The following is an 18,381-nucleotide window of genomic DNA, read 5'->3' on the forward strand; positions in this document are numbered from 1 at the left end:
TTAACTCTCTTCTTTCCATGCTTTCTCTACCAGGGACCCTACTCACTCCCAAAATATAGAATCACTATGTCAATTATCAGTAGATCTTTCTAATCTTAAACTCTTTTATACTCTAATGTTGTCTTTCCAACTGCTGGTTTTATTAAATGTCTTTCTATAATATCAACTTCAAGTAGAAAATCATTATCATGGCATAGGAAACCAGTGTTTCTCTGTAGCTTTCTTACTTCCATTAATTGCACCACTATTTTCAAAGTCCACTCTAACACCCAATTCATTTCCAGGTAATACAATTATTCCTTCATAAGTGGCTTTTATCTTTCTCTTCCTTCTTCATTACTAATGATGCTAAATTGATTCGGGACTGAAGTCAAGTTTGGTAACTGCATTAACTTTCAAACTGGTTTTTCCCACGGTGTCTAGTACAGTCTTGATTATTTTCCATGCCAGTATTTATTGAGTTAGTGGATCAAACCCAATTATGAAGGGATTAGATATGTGTCTTACAAAATTTAGATAATTAAAGGGAAATACACAGTACATACATGTTTGAAAAGACAAATGTGGAAAAAAATGCTCATATTCACAAATAACCAAAACATTATCTGTGTGTTAAGCACTATACTACATATTTATATACATACGCTCATTTGATTAAAAAAAAAAAAAACCTGTAGGGAAGTTGCTTCACATATCACTGATTAGTCAATTGAGACTCAGGGAAATTTAGTCCAAGGCCATAAAACTAGAAAGCGGAGGATTCTAAACTCAAAAGCATGCTTGTCTAGGTAATGTATGGCATACATTTAGTTTAACAGCAAACCTGAAGTTTGTATGTATTATCAGGCTTTGGGCAAAAGAATGTTTTGATTTATAAAAATATTACTAAGTTCTGTCAAAGGAAGACAAATTACTTAATTAGGTCTTCATCCCAAATTCTTCTGCCTTGCCTGAGAAATTGACTTATCAGGAGTAGAGGAAGGCAGCAGGGTGGCAAAAGCAGTGGAAGACGGCTGAATCCTAATTAAAAACTGGTGCTGCTTGTTCAGAAGGTGCTTCTAGAATCAGATGGAAACCATGAGTTGCCTGAAAATCATACAGAAACCATGATTTCCCTCAGAAAGAAATACTATACAAGCAAAAATGGGAGCCCAACAATAGCTAAATGAGTTTCTTACAGGTAGTTTTTTACAAACACATTAATCACCAGATACACCAACCATGAGGAACAACATCCTGCCTTGGGATGGTGGAAAAAGTAAATAGGAGTTGTTGTGGCATTTGATATCTACTGATAGCAATTGATATCTATGGGTTCATAACGCTGATTAAATATACCTTTCCTCTTTTTTAAGTGCCCACTAGTAAGTGTTATCAATGTAGCTGAACTATAGTGGAAAGACTAGGGTGAACACACAAGTCTAGAAGTTCTTCTACATCATTGACAGGGCTGTTCACAATTATTCATGCCCTACCGATGAACTAAGATGTTACTGATGAAAATGCATTGTGCACATGAAGGGCAAAGAAAGAGTGAGAACCACAGACCTAGAGAAAGGCTGACTAGAACAAGTCATAAGGTAATGTTATTTTTCATTGAACCTTTATAAAATAAAATGCCTGATGGGAGACAATAAACAGATACTATTTTCCCAAAATGAAGGGCATTATTCCTAATTTTTCAGGAGCATTACAAATGTCATTAGATATTTACAAAAACAGGTCAATGATAAATGTACAAAACTCATTAAGTGCAGCAGAAAGTTCACTTAGCTTAGTATTTTCTGCTTGAAAGAGCAACAAGGTGTTACTTACATAATAATGCAGTAGTCGTACCTACAAAATAGGTAATACAACGGTAGAACTCTGTTCCCTTTTATCCCACTTTGTCTTGATTTCATAAATTAAAAACAAAGCAGTGATATCCAAATTTTTAAATCACACACCCTCTAGGTGAAAAAGTTTTGAGAACACTTAATATATGTATATGAATTTCTTTGTAAATTATAACCAAGAAGTGCCATACTATTATAAAACTTATACAAAGAGAATTTATGAAGGATGAGAAAGAGATGAAGTAATTAAAATTTAAAAAGATTTTATGATTATTATTTTTTGAGATACAGTACTGCTTTGTCACCCAGGCTAGAGTGTAGTGGCATGATCACAGCTCACTGCAGCCTCAACCTCCCAGGCTCAAGTGATTTTCCCACCTCAGCCTCCTGAGTGGCTGAGACTACAGGCATGCGCCATCACATTTGGCTAATTTTTTTTTATTATTTGTAGAGACAGGGTCGGCCTATGTTGCCCAGGTAGTCTCAAAATCCTGGGCTCAAGTGATCCTCCTGCCTCGGCCTCCCAAAGTGCTGGGATTAAGGCATAGGCTATGACGCCCATCCAAAACATATTTTAATTACTAATGCTAGAAAATACCCACTGACTATAGTTTAAACATTTAAAAAAATATTATAAAAATTGTGATATTAGGAATTTGAGGGTTTAATTTTAGGTTCATTTTATTTTTCTTTTCTTTAGAGATAGAGTCTTGCTCTGTTGCCCAGGCTGAAGTGCAGTGGTATGATCATATCTCACGGCAGCCTCAAACTCCTGGGATCAAGTGATCCTCCTGCCTCAGCCTCCCGAGTGGCTAGGACTATAGGTGCACACCACCACAACTGGCTAATATTTTACTTTGTTGTAGAGATAGTGTCTTTCTATGTTGCCCAAGTTGGTGTCAAACTCCTGGCCTCAAGCAATCCTCCTGCCTTTGCCTCCTAAAGCTCTGGGATTACAGGAGTGATTACAGGCCACCACACATGGCTCTAAGTTCATTTTTGATAATTAGTTTGAATGGCTGTATTAGTTGAAAAGATTTCATACAGATATATGGAGCCAATGAAATAAATGCATTATTAACTATGCCTACTCAATCACAATGCTTATTTTTAATGTAATTTACTAATTATGCTAAGGTTTTCATTGAAATTCTATAGTAAAATTCCATCTTTACTGATGTTCTTGCAAAGTTATTAGGAAGTGTTGCCTTACAATGTGTTGAATAGATTCAAAATCTACCCTCAACCCAAATTAAGGAAGACTTTTCAACAGGTTAGAAAATTCTGTTTTTGTGTTTTTAAATTATGTAGATATGACAGCTGGGTGATTCATTTATATCATATTTCAGCAAAATCACAGAACAGTGAACATTTTCTAAAAATCTATTTTCAAAATGTTCTCTTCATTTTTTAAAGTTTCTTTTAAAAAAGCAGTTACTTTATCATTCACCTAAAGTGTGCAACTTTTACCTTTAAGGATCTGATTATGTTTCATTTTTAAAGGGTATCCATATACAAGTCATGGTCATTTGTCCTCAGAGAACTATTAGCAAATTTTGAACCCCTTTATTTTCATTAAAACGAGCACAACTATGACAACGCCTTAAAATACTACTTCACAAAATAACCAGACCACCTTTTTATGCTATAAAAGCATGTCAGGGTCACACTCCCTAAGTTCTACCATTTAGGATAATATCCATAAATTCAACTCATTTGGACACATGTAAAGTCCACTATGCCAAAATATGCTGAAAGGGAACAAATGAGTGAGTTTGCCACTGTCAGTCCCTCGATACTAACAAGTCCCACTCTTCTTCAGGAACCCTTGATATCTGACATGAGTCAGACTGGCTGACACATGGACCTAGTGAGAGTGCTGGCATCATCTTTGTATTCAATATTGGTAAATACTAATTTCCTTATTCTTAAATAAAAATATTATAAATTGAAATGCTAGGATTTTTCCAATAGGGCATCTTGTATGCTCCATAGGGAGTCTGTACCCTACTTTGGAGACTACAGTTCTGAAATATACATTCTTGAGCATGAAAAAAATCTACAATTTCAAGTCACCTCTAAAAAACAACCAGTTTGCTTCTTTCCTCTCTTAAGTGCTTGACAAAGTTTCAGATTATACCATTCAGAAAATGCCAATAAAAATTATTAAATATGTCATATTTCTTTAGTGTAGAGGGTGAGAAAATTATCATTACAAATTTGAAAGCATACAATTTTTTTTTTTTTTGAGATGGAGTCTCGCTCTGTTGCCCAGGCTGGAGTGCAGTGGCCCGATCTCGGCTCACTGCAAGCTCTGCCTCCCGGGTTCATGCCATTCAACTCCCTCAGCCTCCCAAACAGCCGGGGCTACAGGTGCCTGCCACCACGCCCAGCTAAGTTTTTGTATTTTTAGTAAAGATGGGGTTTCACCATGTTAGCCAGGATGGTCTTATCTCCTGATCTCGTGATCCACCTGCCTTGGCCTCCCAAAGTGCTGGGATTACAGGCACGAGCCACCACACCCGGCCACAAATGTTTGTTAGAATAAGTAGAGCTATTCTGATGCTATCATTTACAAAATTTATTTTCTGATAAACGATTATTCAAATGGTGACTATCAAAATATATCAATATGGTATTAACTGAAAATAGTGTAAAGTTGAAATCTATTTCAAATGACTGTAGCTACATTTTATTGCTTTACAGAAGGGTGACATTAAAGGATCAAGAAACAGGTAACTTTTTATTAGAAACAAGATTTAAATCAGCTTTATAGGAGAATCTATGAATTTAAGTACAAACTAATAGTCCTTTATAAAATTAGTTTCTTCAGAGAAATCGGAGAGAGAGAAGCAGTGTTAAGAGCAGCTGGCTGCTCAGTGCAGACTCTGGCACTCTGCTCAGGTGTGTGCCTCACCTTGGCGCCATGCTTATGCAGAACTTCCATGACATCATTATGGGCTCTCTCTGCTGCAACATGCAGGGGAGTCATGAAACTACAGAAAAGAGAAAAGGAAAGGTAATTGTCTCTCTTTTATTGCATTTCCTTTTTAGAAACTGAACAACTCTTCCTGCAATTATACTTACTCTTTATTTTTTTCATTAACATTTGCTCCTTTTCTAAGTAACAATTCTGTCACTTGTTTTCGTTTGGGATGCAAAGAGGCCACAGCACAGTGCTATAAGGTAAACAAAACCAAGTTAATAAAATACACTTCTATATGTACAGTAGCTCTTGGAATTGAACAGCATCTGCTGACCATTACAACACTGTTATCTCAGTGTATCAGAACATATGTATATGTTTTACATCACAGAGATGATCTGTATTCTTTCTATGTATAGTGGAAATACAAAACATAAGCGTTTAAACCAAGGTGAAATTATGCTCTTAGTTAAACATTAAGAGAGATCTTATTTCTTTTGGCTTAGCCAATAAATAAATATTCACTATATATTCCATGGAAAGCATCATAATACATATGCCTCTTCAAAGCTGCAGAAATCTATAACTAAGTTACTCAATCTTTCATTAGGCTATCAGCCACACAAGTCAGTATTTCTCAAGGTCTTCTACAGAGGTACTCCCACCACTACAGGAGAAGTTTATATGCCCAAGGATAAGCAAGAAAATGATATAACTGAAGAGGTTTAGAGAAAGAAATATTCTCAGAAATTTTATGTTTTACCATAATATTTTTACAACTTTTTTATTCTGCTTCATTTTAATATTTGTAATAAAATTTAAAAATAAAAAACTGGCTGGGCACGGTGGCTCAAGCCTGTAATCCCAGCACTTTGGGAGGCCGAGATGGGCGGATCACGAGGTCAGTAGATCGAGACCATCCTGGCAAACACGGTGAAACCCCGTCTCTACTAAAAAATACAAAAAAAAACTAGCCGGGCGAGGTGGCGTGCGCCTGTAGTCCCAGCTACTCGGGAGGCTGAGGCAGGAGAATGGCGTAAACCCGGGAGGCGGAGCTTGCAGTGAGCTGAGATCCGGCCACTGCACTCCAGCCCGGGCGACAGAGCGAGACTGTCTCAAAAAAAAAATAAATAAATAAAATAAAATAAAATAAAATAAAATAAAAAACTACTTACAACTAAATAAAATGAATACTCCAAAAAAGTGGGTCAGGTCTATTCCGTGGCTCTGAATATCTCCTAGCATAATACTGTGTAGCTTGAATCTATCTCAACCCTACTTTGAGAGACATGTATTTAAGTGTATCTATAGTTAGCCTATTTTGGTTTGGTCAATCTTTTAATGTTGTTTTATGCAGATACTGACTAAGGTTTGACCTCTTGTGTCAAATATATGTAAGAATATTAATTACGTGTACTTAAGGTGTGTGATGCAGGCATCACATATGCTTAAATTCTGAATTTAGGAGCAATCACTAACCACTCTCTAGCTGAGCCTTAATGTGTCAATGACAAAGAAAATAAATCTTTCTGAAAGTGCATTTGAAGAAAACATGGATAGTTTTAAGAATAACTTGCATAGTATCAAACAAAAAATGCATGATCTTGCCATTTTCTACCATGAATATATAATCAGTACTTTGAATACAATTACTCAAAAAGATAATGCAAGTATCTGAAAATATACTTTAATCTTCTACAGAAGGAAATCTAGTATTTATCTAGCAAACACAAGGAAAAAAAATTCTATTGGAAAATTGTATCTTGTATTTTATGAAAGCACTGGCCACAAAAGTGGATATATTATAATGAGGTTGGGAAGACAAAGGTAAAACAATTTCCAAATCGAGGCTGAGCAAATGTCAATTCTCTCACCCATGAAAAGAATCATCCCCCAAACTAAGTTTAAAAATCAATGCAACCAAAATTAAAATGCAAATTCATGGCATTTCAGATACTAAAGTTACTTTAAGGTTTCTGAAATGAAAATCATATTTTGTGCTTACATTATTTCAGACCCAGGGAACAGATTAACAATAAAATCTTACCAGTGCAGTTTCATGAGACTGTGGTTGTTTGAAATTAATGATTTCCAGAGCAAGTGTTTTTTTAACTTTAGCTAAGTCTGCTTCTCTGGCTGCTTGTAGTAAAGAATGACCTTTAAATTCATCTGTCAATGAAACAATGGTTGACATAAAAAAAGATTTAAAATGTAAAAAATCCAGCATGATTATAAATAAGTAGGAATATTACTATTTTATGAATTTCTCTATTTTAGCAATAGCAGCAATGTGACAATATGATGATAAAAATGCAAAAGAGGATGTAGATTAATGAAAAATTGTGAAGTATTAATGCTCTGAAATAAGACTGTTTCACACTCTCAGAGTCATAAAAATACACCTATAAGATACTTATTGCAGCAAAATTTTGAAACAGGAAACCTAAATGTCCACCAAAAGGAAACCAGTTAAATAATCTGTGCGCACATATGCTGTAACACTTTCTAGCTCTTACACAAGAGATAGGTCTACATACACTGACATGAAAGTATACAGTGGTACACAAAAATTCAAAAAGGAAAGGACAGGCTGATGCATTTTTTTGTATTATCACTACTCTTGCTACTACTATTGCCACCATAAGTACACCATAAGTAATGGTGTAGAAAACATTTACAGAAATATTCACCAAAATATTAATGGTGATTAGGTCTTGACACAGAAAAGGAAAGGACTTAAAACATGGGAGAAAAGCGGAACTTGAACATTTTTCAAAGAACAATTAACAGTTTATTATTTTCATCAGCAGGTGAGAGATTTTTTTGAAAAGCTGTATCTAAATTAATTGCATGAATGAGAATCCAATATTCTTATTAAAAATGTCTTGTTTTATCTTTGACAAACTTTACTTGCATTTTGATATGCCCACTTATTAACAAAATGCTGGAACTGTTTAAAGATGCAAATAACGTATGACCTAATACATTACACAACAATTTCAGACCCTCTCACATCCAGGTCTTTGAATCTGCCTGGTACTGTATTTTTCCTTTTTTCCTTTCTCTACTCTCCTCTCCTCTGAGGGACCCAGGGACCCATCATATTTGCCCCCTCTCTCAAAAGACACAGAGAAAACACACACACAGACACACGTGCACATACATGCCTCATTACTACTCATCATTCAAGGTCTCAGTTCAGATACTCCGGGTGAGCTTTCCGGACCTTTTCCAGTATTGGGTTAGCATTCCTTCTTAAGCAGTCCACAGCATTTGCATTTAGCCTCATCATAGGACATATCACACTGTCATATCAGCTATGCTAATCTCATCACCTAGCACAGTGCTTGGTATATGGTAGGCAATTTATAATATGTGATAAGGCGTGAATGCTGAATATTTATAAAATAAGTCATTGCAGGGTCAGGAAAATAACATTTTTATATAACTTCTTCTTTAGAGGTTCTTTATCACTGCTAGATTGCTGAAAGTAAGGACTCTGAAACTTCAGAAACAAAAAACTAAGGTCAAATGAGATGAAAGTAAGCCAGTAGATTCAAATAACAAGACTGTAGATTTTCAGTGAAATGATAAAATGTGGGACCCATGGAGTGAGAGAATTATAAACTGTGAAATATATTAAGAAGCAGGGGTCAGACAACCACAGAGGAAGGTGGTGTTCTGAGAACTGATGTCTGGCAAAATGTATAGTTTTGCTGGAGTCAACAGTCTAGAGAAACGTAAACTTAGTGCAAATCATACTGGCCTTTTTGCTAATAACAAATATTGTATGAATATAAAGTGATAAGGGCATTTCTACCTTTTCAATTATGTACTCCTTTATGCTCCGAAAAGGTGGCTCAGAAAAAAATGAGCAAATTTACAAAAACATAAACAATAGACTGCAGTACTAGGAAAATTTAAAAATGATGATGCAATAATACAAGTAAACAGTATGATACTTTCTCAAATAACAATAAGTAAAATATTTCTTGTCTCTGCTCTTTAGAAAAAAAGTAAAGATTTCTGTCCAAATTGATTTTCAAATTTAAAATACTTCATTGAGAAATACTTAATATTAAAAAAAACCCTAGAGAATAAAAAAAAAATTATCAGCTATATAGTTGTCCTTCTAAATTTCTAAATGCAAAAGATTACATAAAGGTCTGTTTTGAAAACTTCAGGAAAGTTAAGTAAAGTGGTAAAACTGTAAATTACTCAAATTTACCCTGAATACTAATATTTATAAAATACATAAAAGCTTTTATCTCTAAATGTATTTTGAAACAAGAACAAAACCCAAACTACCCGGTTCATGTGGCTTCGTAAAAACAACCAATTAAAAAATAGACAAGAGGTCAGGAGCAGTGGCTTACGCCTGTAATCCCACCTAAGGATTTGGGAGGCCAGGGCGGCCTGATGGCTTGGGCCCAGGAGTTTGAGGCCAGCCTGGGTAACATGGTGAAACCCCGTCTCTACAAAACATACAAAAAAAAAAAAAAAAAAAATTAGCTGGACATGGTGGCATGCACCTGTAGTACCAGCTACTAGAGAGGCTGAGCTGGGAGGATCAACTGAGCCCTGCAGGTAGAGTCTCAGTGAGCTATAACTGCACCACTGCACTCCAGCCTGGGCAACAGAGCTAAACCCTGTCTCATAAGAAAAAGGAAAAAAAAAAAAAAAAGACAAGTAACAGAAAAAAATGTGTGTAATAAAATGTTACAACTATAACTATGGGCATAATGAAAACACTGTTTTTCTTTGTTTCTTGTATATTCTTCTTTAAAAGAAATATGTAATTGTGAATGCCTAATATAAAGCAGTAGACATGATAATGAAAACTGCAGTTAGAGAAGGTCCGATTTTGTCAAATCCTTTTCTTCAGACAATTCCTTGGTAGAATCTTAGTTATCAAAACAAAGGGGATACTGAGAAAGTTGGAAAGAACTCTAAGCAGGTAACTGCTCCCTTCATTAAACTAAAAATTTAGGTTAAATTTTAATGCCTTCACTGGAATAAGATCAGTAAAATACAATGTAAAAACTTCTAATAATACTCATAATTTACAAAATGGCTGAAAAAAATCAAATGATGACATAAGAATAAAGCTGAGCCAGTGTCTAATCTAAGAAAGGAAATCAGAAAAAGATAAATTAATACACTTTGAGTTGAGTCAAATTCAAAGTCAATAAGCTTGTTGGGCACATACTATATGCCATGCACTGTGTTAGATTACAGGTAGGTAGATAAAGGCCCAAATATAAATAGCATCACACATTTTTACTAGGTAAAAAGGAATTGCACAGGGGCTAAGAGAAAGAAAAATAAAACCAAAGGTCTAAGAGTCAAAATTTCACTAGGAAGATAGAACATACAAACAGAAAAGCAAACTATGTAATGCAAGATAACATATGGCAAGAGACACCTGGGTAGGAGCGAGTAAACGAACTTCTGAAAGAATTCATTACAAAGACATCTGCCCAGTTACAATCTGGCTTGTGTTGGCCTGTAATCTAGTAGACGTCACCTATTTGAATACCAAAATAAGTTCAAATTTCCACTTAAACAAGATCAAAATTGTGGGGAACTGTTTCTGTTTTAATATAAACTAGTTTAAAACTTGTTTAAACATAAATAATGCTAGCATCATTTTGACTATGCCTTTTCCTTAAGAGATAACTTAGCAAAGATTTTTTTCAGGTGTAATCATCTTGGAATCCTGGATGTAAGACAGAATATAGACCACAGGATAACTTAAAAATGAGGTAGGTGACACCTAGCTTAATTTAAACCTGAAATGCCCACATGTAGAATTAAATGTCTCAGTATTTGATGTGAAACCATATATATGTGGTATCCTGAAGTATTCAGAATCCTGAATGAGATTCTAGAGTAGAAAAAGGACTTTAGGCAAAAACTAAGGAAATGTGAATAGAGTATGGCCTTTAGTTAATACTGTATCAATACTGGTTTATTAATTGTGACAAAGGTACTATACTAAAGAAAAATGTTAATAACAGGGGAAACTGGGTATGGAGTATACGAGAACTGGGTACTATCTTCATACACTTTCTGTATATCTTAAACTATGCTAAAACAAAAGTTTATTTAAAAAACATTTGCATGTATGTATTGGTAATATATTCAGAAGATGACCTCAACCAAATTATTTTAAAGATCTCACTTAGATATGGGCAAGTGATTATACTTGGGTCATAACACACATGGTAAATAAAAATATGATTATGCAACTTTGCAGGGCTCGGGGAATAGTGAGGGTTCAATAATGCTAGATACCTATTACTATCAGTGGCACAAGAATGTAAGCCCCATAGAAGGTTCAATAATGCTAGATACCTGTCACTATCAATAGCACAAGAATGTAAGCCCCAGAAGCTCAGAGCTTTTTAATGCTTTGTACACTGCTATATTTCTAGTGCCTGCCACATTGTAAGTATCCATGAAATGGATGCTGATTGACTCATCCTCAGTAGCCTTCAAAAAACCAAAAAAGGAGCCTCAACATATGAATTAAAACTAGTCTCGAATAAACACAATGTATACAAAAAGTGTTTGTATGTAATATTCCCATGGAATTAATGAAGAAAAGTATACAATTAGAAATGAGGATTATGAATTAATACACTTATAAGAATGGAAGGTTATTACTTAAGTTAGATAAAACTCAACAGAAATTAAAGATTCTAATTTATAACATGCAATAATGATTTCGGGATATAAATACGTACAAGTCAATCTCTCCCTGAGCTCCGGAGTTGGAGCCATATCCACAGCACTTTTGCCATGGCAGTTGACTAACGTAGGATCAGCGCCATGGCTAAGTAACAAAGAGCAGACTTCTACACGATTCTTGGAAGCAGCCTCATGCAGTGGAGTAAACTGCCAGAGATCCATGGCATTAACACATGCTCCATGCTGAATGGAGAAAAAAACATTTTAGATCAGTAATCATTTCGCTGGATCAAATAAAACTCAAAAGACATTTATTTCTCTGTAAATTTCAGTTACAACTTTTTCAAATAAGTGTTTTAATTTCTTTAATATCACCTTTCAAAAACAGCTGAAATTAAATGCAATGTTTTAAAATTTTTAAGGCAATGGTAATATTTTTAAAAACTTATTTTATTCTCTTAAAATCTGAAAAAACAAGACTGGGCAATATGGCAAAATCTCGTCTCTACAAAAAACATAAAAATTAGCTGTGTGTGGCGGCACACCCCTGTAATCCCAGCTACTGGGGAGGTTGAGGTGGGAGGATCACTTGAACTTGGGAGGTTGAGGTTGCAGTGAGCTGTGACTGTGCCACTGCACTCCAGCCTGGGTGACAGGGCAAGACCCTGTCTCAAAACAAACAAACAAAAAAACTCAAAAAACTAAAAAAACTTTCATGAGGCCAAAAGTATGGAAAGTAATGACAAGTTAAAGAAAAAAAAAGCAAATGATGCTCAATGTTCTGGATTTCTCTTACCTTTAATAGCAGTTCTGTGACTTCATAATGTCCATATGAACATGCATTATGAAGAGGCACAAGTCCACTAAATGAAAAAAGGCAAATTAAAATACTTAAATTTCAAACAACTTATTTATCCATGAAGTACTAAGAAATAAATAAAATCCAATAAATCCCAATACAATTATATTTTAAAATATTTTAAAGTATTTAATAAAATAAAGTAATTCAAAGCATAGCTTATGTTTACACCTTTTGTATTTATCTTGTTTTTTGTATGTAATCCTTGAAGATAATGAAAAAAATACCAAATAGAAGAACATTTTAGCGAAAGGAAGATCATATGCTAATTGACAAATACATGCATTATATATTAAGTATTTACAAGAAATAAATGTTAATTGGTAGTGAACTGAAATATTCCACCATTTTAATTCACTTTTATGGTAATTTCTAGCAAAATAATCAAATATCCAAACTATTATAACTTGCATATCAAACTATTCTAAGTAAGCCAAAAAATCCCTTTTTTGTGGTGTACGTCTCTTGATGACTCACCTATTATACACCCATCTGTTTTCAGACATGCACAAGGAAATAGAGACGTACAAGAGCATCAGGCATTTATGCCCCTATACTACTGGGACACCATCCACATATGGCACAAAACCTGGTGCAGGCAAGAGAGCAGCACCAGGTATCTATAAAAAGCAGGTATGAAATGGATGAATTCTTCCGATAAGTGTCTCAAGCACTGAGTTCATTTTTATGTTTCTTAACTTGGGGAGGGGCAAAGTGAAAGCAGCGCTACTCTAGGGCATCTCTTCTTTATGCTGTCAACCACAAGACTGTAACATCATCTACCTGACCTGGCCAGTAGGGGCAACTATCTTTTAGATCTTAAAGTGGGGCAATGCGAAATGTTAGTCCACCACATAGGATAGCAAACCCAATGTTCACATATCCCTGGAGACTTTACAGGAAACTGATACAGTTTTCAAAAATTCACCTATTGGTAAAATAAGTGACATAACTGCTTTCTTGGTTACCACCTATATCCCCTCACATCAACCTTCTAGGTTTTCTCAGTTTAGATGTCCAAGATTTCATCAGAAAAAAAAATTGATATTGTATACTTATGATTTTGGTTTATCAATAAAGGATGATCCTTTACTATCGGTTGAATCTGATAGCTATGCTACTGGATTTTCATAATTTTCAATTTGTTTTATTTTTCTAAAATGCAATTAAAGAGCTGAAAAACAGTAACTGCAATTGAGACACAATTTCAACTTCAAGTAACAGAACTGTGATAAAATTAAATTGATTTGGGAAATTATTATGAGAAATATCCTTAATTAAGTAGGTACATGAAAATAAAGCCTGAAATCAGAGTTGTGAACATTCTTAAAATGTTATATAAGCCGTAACAAATGGGACATATGACTTTGTCTAGTGTTTTAAAAGTTCAGAGTATCAGACAAAAACAAAGCATTGAAAAGAAGTAAACTGATAGACCTACCCTTTGTCTTTTGCATGAACATCAGCACCATGCTGAAGAAGAAGCTGAACTATTCGAACTCTGTTGTAGCCCGCTGCTAGATGTAAAGGAGTTGACTAGAAAAGAAAACACATCCCCTTTTCAGGTAAAAAAAAAAAAAAAAAAAAAATCCTTGCTTTGCCATTTCAGATTTAAACACAATGAAAGCTGACACAAAAATACTGCGCTGAAATGTCAACAATTCACATTTCATAACTTAATGAGAGATAATTCACTGTCCTCAGGAGTCAATAGTAACGTTAGTGACATCCACCTATTTCCCTAACTTGCTTTTTAAGGCCATCAGTAATCAAACCTTACCCTACCTCTTCTACATGATTTCCTGTTTCTTTCCAACATGAAACATTCTCACTGTTCTGAGAAGACACATGCTTCCTATTAACTATTCCTTATCCTACTTAAATCCTGTCCTCCTTCCAAGTTCTAACTTTTAAATCCCAATTCTACCATAAAACTTTAAAGATCAAGCTCTCGAAATTTATTTAATAGGAAAGACTGAAAAACATCCCTAAAGAACAATTTGAACAAACTTCAGTGGAAACAAAAAGGACAATGGGCCTTATTCATTCTGTATGGCTGCTAGTAATGGCCAAAACTAATTTGCTATACTGGGTGCAATGAAATATACCAAGGTAGCATTTAATTCTTCTATTTTATGTACCACATACACAGTATAAATACAAGAGAGGAATACAGTTTCTTCCCAGCTAATTTCTGCCACATTGTATTTTGAGTCAAGTTATTAGAAGGTTCTCTGCTAAAATTTAATATGGTAATTAAAATAATCAAACTTCTCCTCACCTTTTTTTAAAGAATCAGAAATAACTTCATTTTAATTAAAAACTTCTCTGCAACCATAGCAATTTTCCACCTTTGCTAATTTAAAGTTTAAATACCATAACGGGTTTTTCATACAGGCTTTAATATACTTCAATGCATTCTCTTTCATTTTTCCTGTCTTCTATTTGGGGTCCTGGGATTTAATAAGATTTTTAATTTATTTTCTTCACCTATTCCAAATGTGAAGATACAAAAGAATTACTAAATATTGTACTATCTATTATAGCTTTAGAGATATTTCATACATTTTACATATTCTGTCAGTCTCTAAGTTTAGAAAATATTTTGAACGATGCACAGCTATCAATGAGGAGACCATTCAGATGAGAACAGTCCTGAACAGGAAGTCAGGAAACCTGATCACATTCCTGGATCTTATGCAACCCAGTGAAAGTCATGCTACTCGTGTGTCTCAGCTTCTTCATGTGTAAAATGGAGATAAAATCACTCATTCTCGCTACCTGAAAAACCTGTGAAAATACAGTACAATTTCACTTACCTGTGGTTAATTTTAGCCTGAAAATATTAAGTGGGGAATTCCAGAAGCAATTTGTAAGTTTTAAGCTGAGCACTATTCTAAGTAGCCTGATGAAATCTGCCCACTTTGTCCCACCTTGGATGGGAATCATCCCTTCCTCCAGCATATCCACAATGAAGATGCTACATATTAGTCACTTAGTAGCCATCTCAGTTATGAGATCAAAAAACCATATATAGGGTTTGGTATTATCCAAGGCTTCAGGCATCTACCGGGCTCTCAAAACGTATCCCCCAAGGATAAAGGAAAACTACTGTAAAGTTTTCTCCCATATAGAAACACATTTTTGTTTGTTTGCTTGCTTGTTTTAGATGGAACCTCACTCTGTTGCCCAGGATGGAGTGCAGTGGCTCAATCTCAGCTCACTGCAACCTCTGCCTCCCAGGTTCAAGTGATTCTCCTGTCTCAGACTCCAGAGTACTTGGGATTACAGGCATGTACCACCATACCCAGCTTATTTTTGTATTTTCAGTTGAGATGGGGTTTCATCATGTTGGCCAGGCTGGTCTGGAACTCCTGACCCTCAAGTGATCCACCTGCCTCCACCTCCCAAAGTGCTGGGATTACAGGGGTGAGCCACCGTGCTTTTTTAAAATGTAAAATGCCATATAAAAATAGGCAATTAAAATTTTTGTATCATCAAACATATCCAGTTAAGTTTCTGCTTTGAGATCCATGTCAAATGTTACTACAAATGATACCATCAGGGAGAATCAACTTACTTTCAGGACTCTTATTTCACCCTCATTTTAGAAAAATACTTCTGCTGGATAATCAAGGTAACTTTTTTCCTTCCTTTAATATTTTAAGGATGTTGTACCACTGTCCTCTGTCTTGCTTTGTTTCAAGACTAGAAATCTATTATCCTTATCTTTGCTCCTTTGTACATGTTCCCCCCCGCCCCAGATATGCTAATATTTTCTCTACGTTAATATTTCACTGACTTTAAGCAATTTGATTATGATGTGCCTTGGTATAGTTTTCTTCGTGTGTGTGTGCGCGCTCGCATGCACATGCATGCATACCCACAACTAGAGCTTGCTGTGCTTCTTAGACCTATATAGTTTTCACCAAACTTGGAAAATTTTTAGCTATGATTTCATCAGATATTTTCCTGCTCCCTCTCACTAGGGAATTATTCCCACTAGGGACTTCAATTACACAAATATTAGGTTAATTTCAAGGCTTGCTTCTAGGCTTTAGTAGGCAGGGCCAGAGCAGCCTTTAGTGTAGGACAGATTTTCCCCCACTACTGACGCATTGTCCTTTGATGACATCCAGTGAATTATGAGGGCTTTTTACTCTGGCTGGAGGCAACAGAAACTATTACAGACTCTGTGTGTGTTCCTAGGCTTGTCACCTCTAATCTTTCTATGTGGTTCTTTTACTAGCCTCAAGCAGTTTCCTCACCCATATATTAATCATTACTTATCTGAACACTATAAGGGGACCCTGTGTGGATCTCCCTTTCCTGACCCACTGACTTGCTAACTCCTTCCACCTTAGTCTCCCCGAACTCCCAATTTCATCTCCTCAACTCAGGGAGACCATCAGGTTCCTCCTGGTTTTCCCTTCCTTGTGTTAAGGCCTGGAAATTTTTTGGAGGCAGTAAGCTGGAGTTGTTACCTTCTCTCAGGGATAAGTACCATGTACTGCCTGATGCTCAATGTCTGACAACCAGTTTCATACATTTTGTCTATTCTCAGAGTTTCAGGAAGCAAGGTAAATCTAGTCCCTCTTACTCTATCTTGGACCACTTTCATGACTGAATTGGACTTTGAAAACTTCCTCCACAGACAAGGACTGCTTTGGAGGACTGGTCAGTAAGTCAGCAAGCTGGTATAGCACATAGCTAATATTTAATATTACATAAAAAGGGTCACATCTTTCTTGCTTATGAACAAAAAGATGATCCATTTTCATATTATCTTTTACATAACTTTCTTGGTATAAAGTTGATTCAATAACTTTTATTTCTTATTCCTAAAAATGAACAAAAGTTCCCAAATGAATGAATACATATGAAAACCTACAGTTTATTTAAAAGGACAAAACATAGGAAAAATTTAACTAGTTTTCAGATTAAAAAAATCATTTAATTGTAAGATTTACAATGCTTTGAAAACAGTAATATATTTAGTTTTTAAATTACTGAAATTTGTATAACTCAAATAAATTAGCAGGTTCTGTAATTAAGGTAGAAAGTGACAGGAAGTCTGAAATAAAGTAGCTGTGAAAAAATGGAGTTGAAGGGTGAGTTTTCAAAAACTATTAGGAAGCAGAATTGATAGCCTCTGACAAATGACTGATCTAGCTAGTGAGAGAGAGAGTAGTTTCCAGTTTGGAAATGCCAATGACAGAAGAACAAAAGAAAAAGAAAGGAGTGGAGGGGAAAGGAGGAGAGCCCAGAGGGAAATAATGTGAGGTCTGGGTTTACTGAATTTAAAGTGCCTAGATGATACCCCAGTGGTAATGTCAGAGAGAGACTTACACATATGGCACTAGAATTCAGAGGAGGTTAAGGCTAAAACAAAAATCTGGTCATCACTAGCATTCACCTAAAATATGTGAATTTCTATCACGTATCTGACATCATGTTAAGTGCTAGGGATAGTACTGAAAACAAGGAAAGCGAAATCAGTATTTTGCACTTATGGATCTTCTTCTTCCTCAAAATCACACCAAGTGTGGTTCTCTTAAGGAAATGCATATAAATGAATTCTTTATTCAGAAGGGCAAAGGATGAGGAAACAGAAGTCTACATTTTGAGGAGTCAAGTCACTAGAGAAAGCAGGCAATACAATATAAATGCTGTGGATGTGGACAAATCCTGTGGAAGGGGAGTTCAGGACACCCGGGAAGGCTGGAGGATGCTGGTCTAAACCACGCTAGAGGCTAGCAGAGGGAAACGGGGGCAGGGAAGATTCTCAGAAGATGCGCTTTCCAACTGAGACTTTGGATAAACAAAATCACTGAGGCAAAAGAATAAGAAACTTTATTCCAGGTTATGTGAAGAATCCATGTTAATATTCAGTGGACAAGGTATATTTGAGAAACTTAAGAAAAATTCAGTGGCTAAGTGTAGTGTATGAGACTGGGGAGAGCCTAGGAATAATGAGAAATCACTGAAAGACTTGAAGCAGAAAATTACTTAAGATTAGAGTCTTGGAAAGATCACTTTAGTTACTACGCGAAGAATAAAATTGAAGA

The 18,381-nt window shown here is 35.4% G+C and overlaps 1 protein-coding gene across 2 annotated transcripts in view; it reads right to left on the reverse strand.

Annotated features, from left to right (window-relative positions):
* The window catches only part of TNKS (tankyrase), a 230,132-nt gene that overhangs the window by 68,073 nt on the left and 143,678 nt on the right, over nt 1–18,381 (reverse strand). For both annotated transcript variants that reach the window (XM_005562613.5, XM_074000265.1), the window contains 6 exons: nt 13,755–13,849; nt 12,251–12,317; nt 11,511–11,697; nt 6,809–6,930; nt 4,923–5,014; nt 4,753–4,831 (listed from right to left, as the gene is read on the reverse strand). In XM_005562613.5, coding sequence (XP_005562670.2) covers nt 4,753–4,831; nt 4,923–5,014; nt 6,809–6,930; nt 11,511–11,697; nt 12,251–12,317; nt 13,755–13,849 — 642 coding nt within the window. The remainder of the gene's footprint in view (nt 1–4,752; nt 4,832–4,922; nt 5,015–6,808; nt 6,931–11,510; nt 11,698–12,250; nt 12,318–13,754; nt 13,850–18,381) is intronic.

Source organism: Macaca fascicularis, chromosome 8, assembly GCF_037993035.2.
Source record: "Macaca fascicularis isolate 582-1 chromosome 8, T2T-MFA8v1.1".
Classification (NCBI taxonomy): domain Eukaryota; kingdom Metazoa; phylum Chordata; class Mammalia; order Primates; family Cercopithecidae; genus Macaca; species Macaca fascicularis.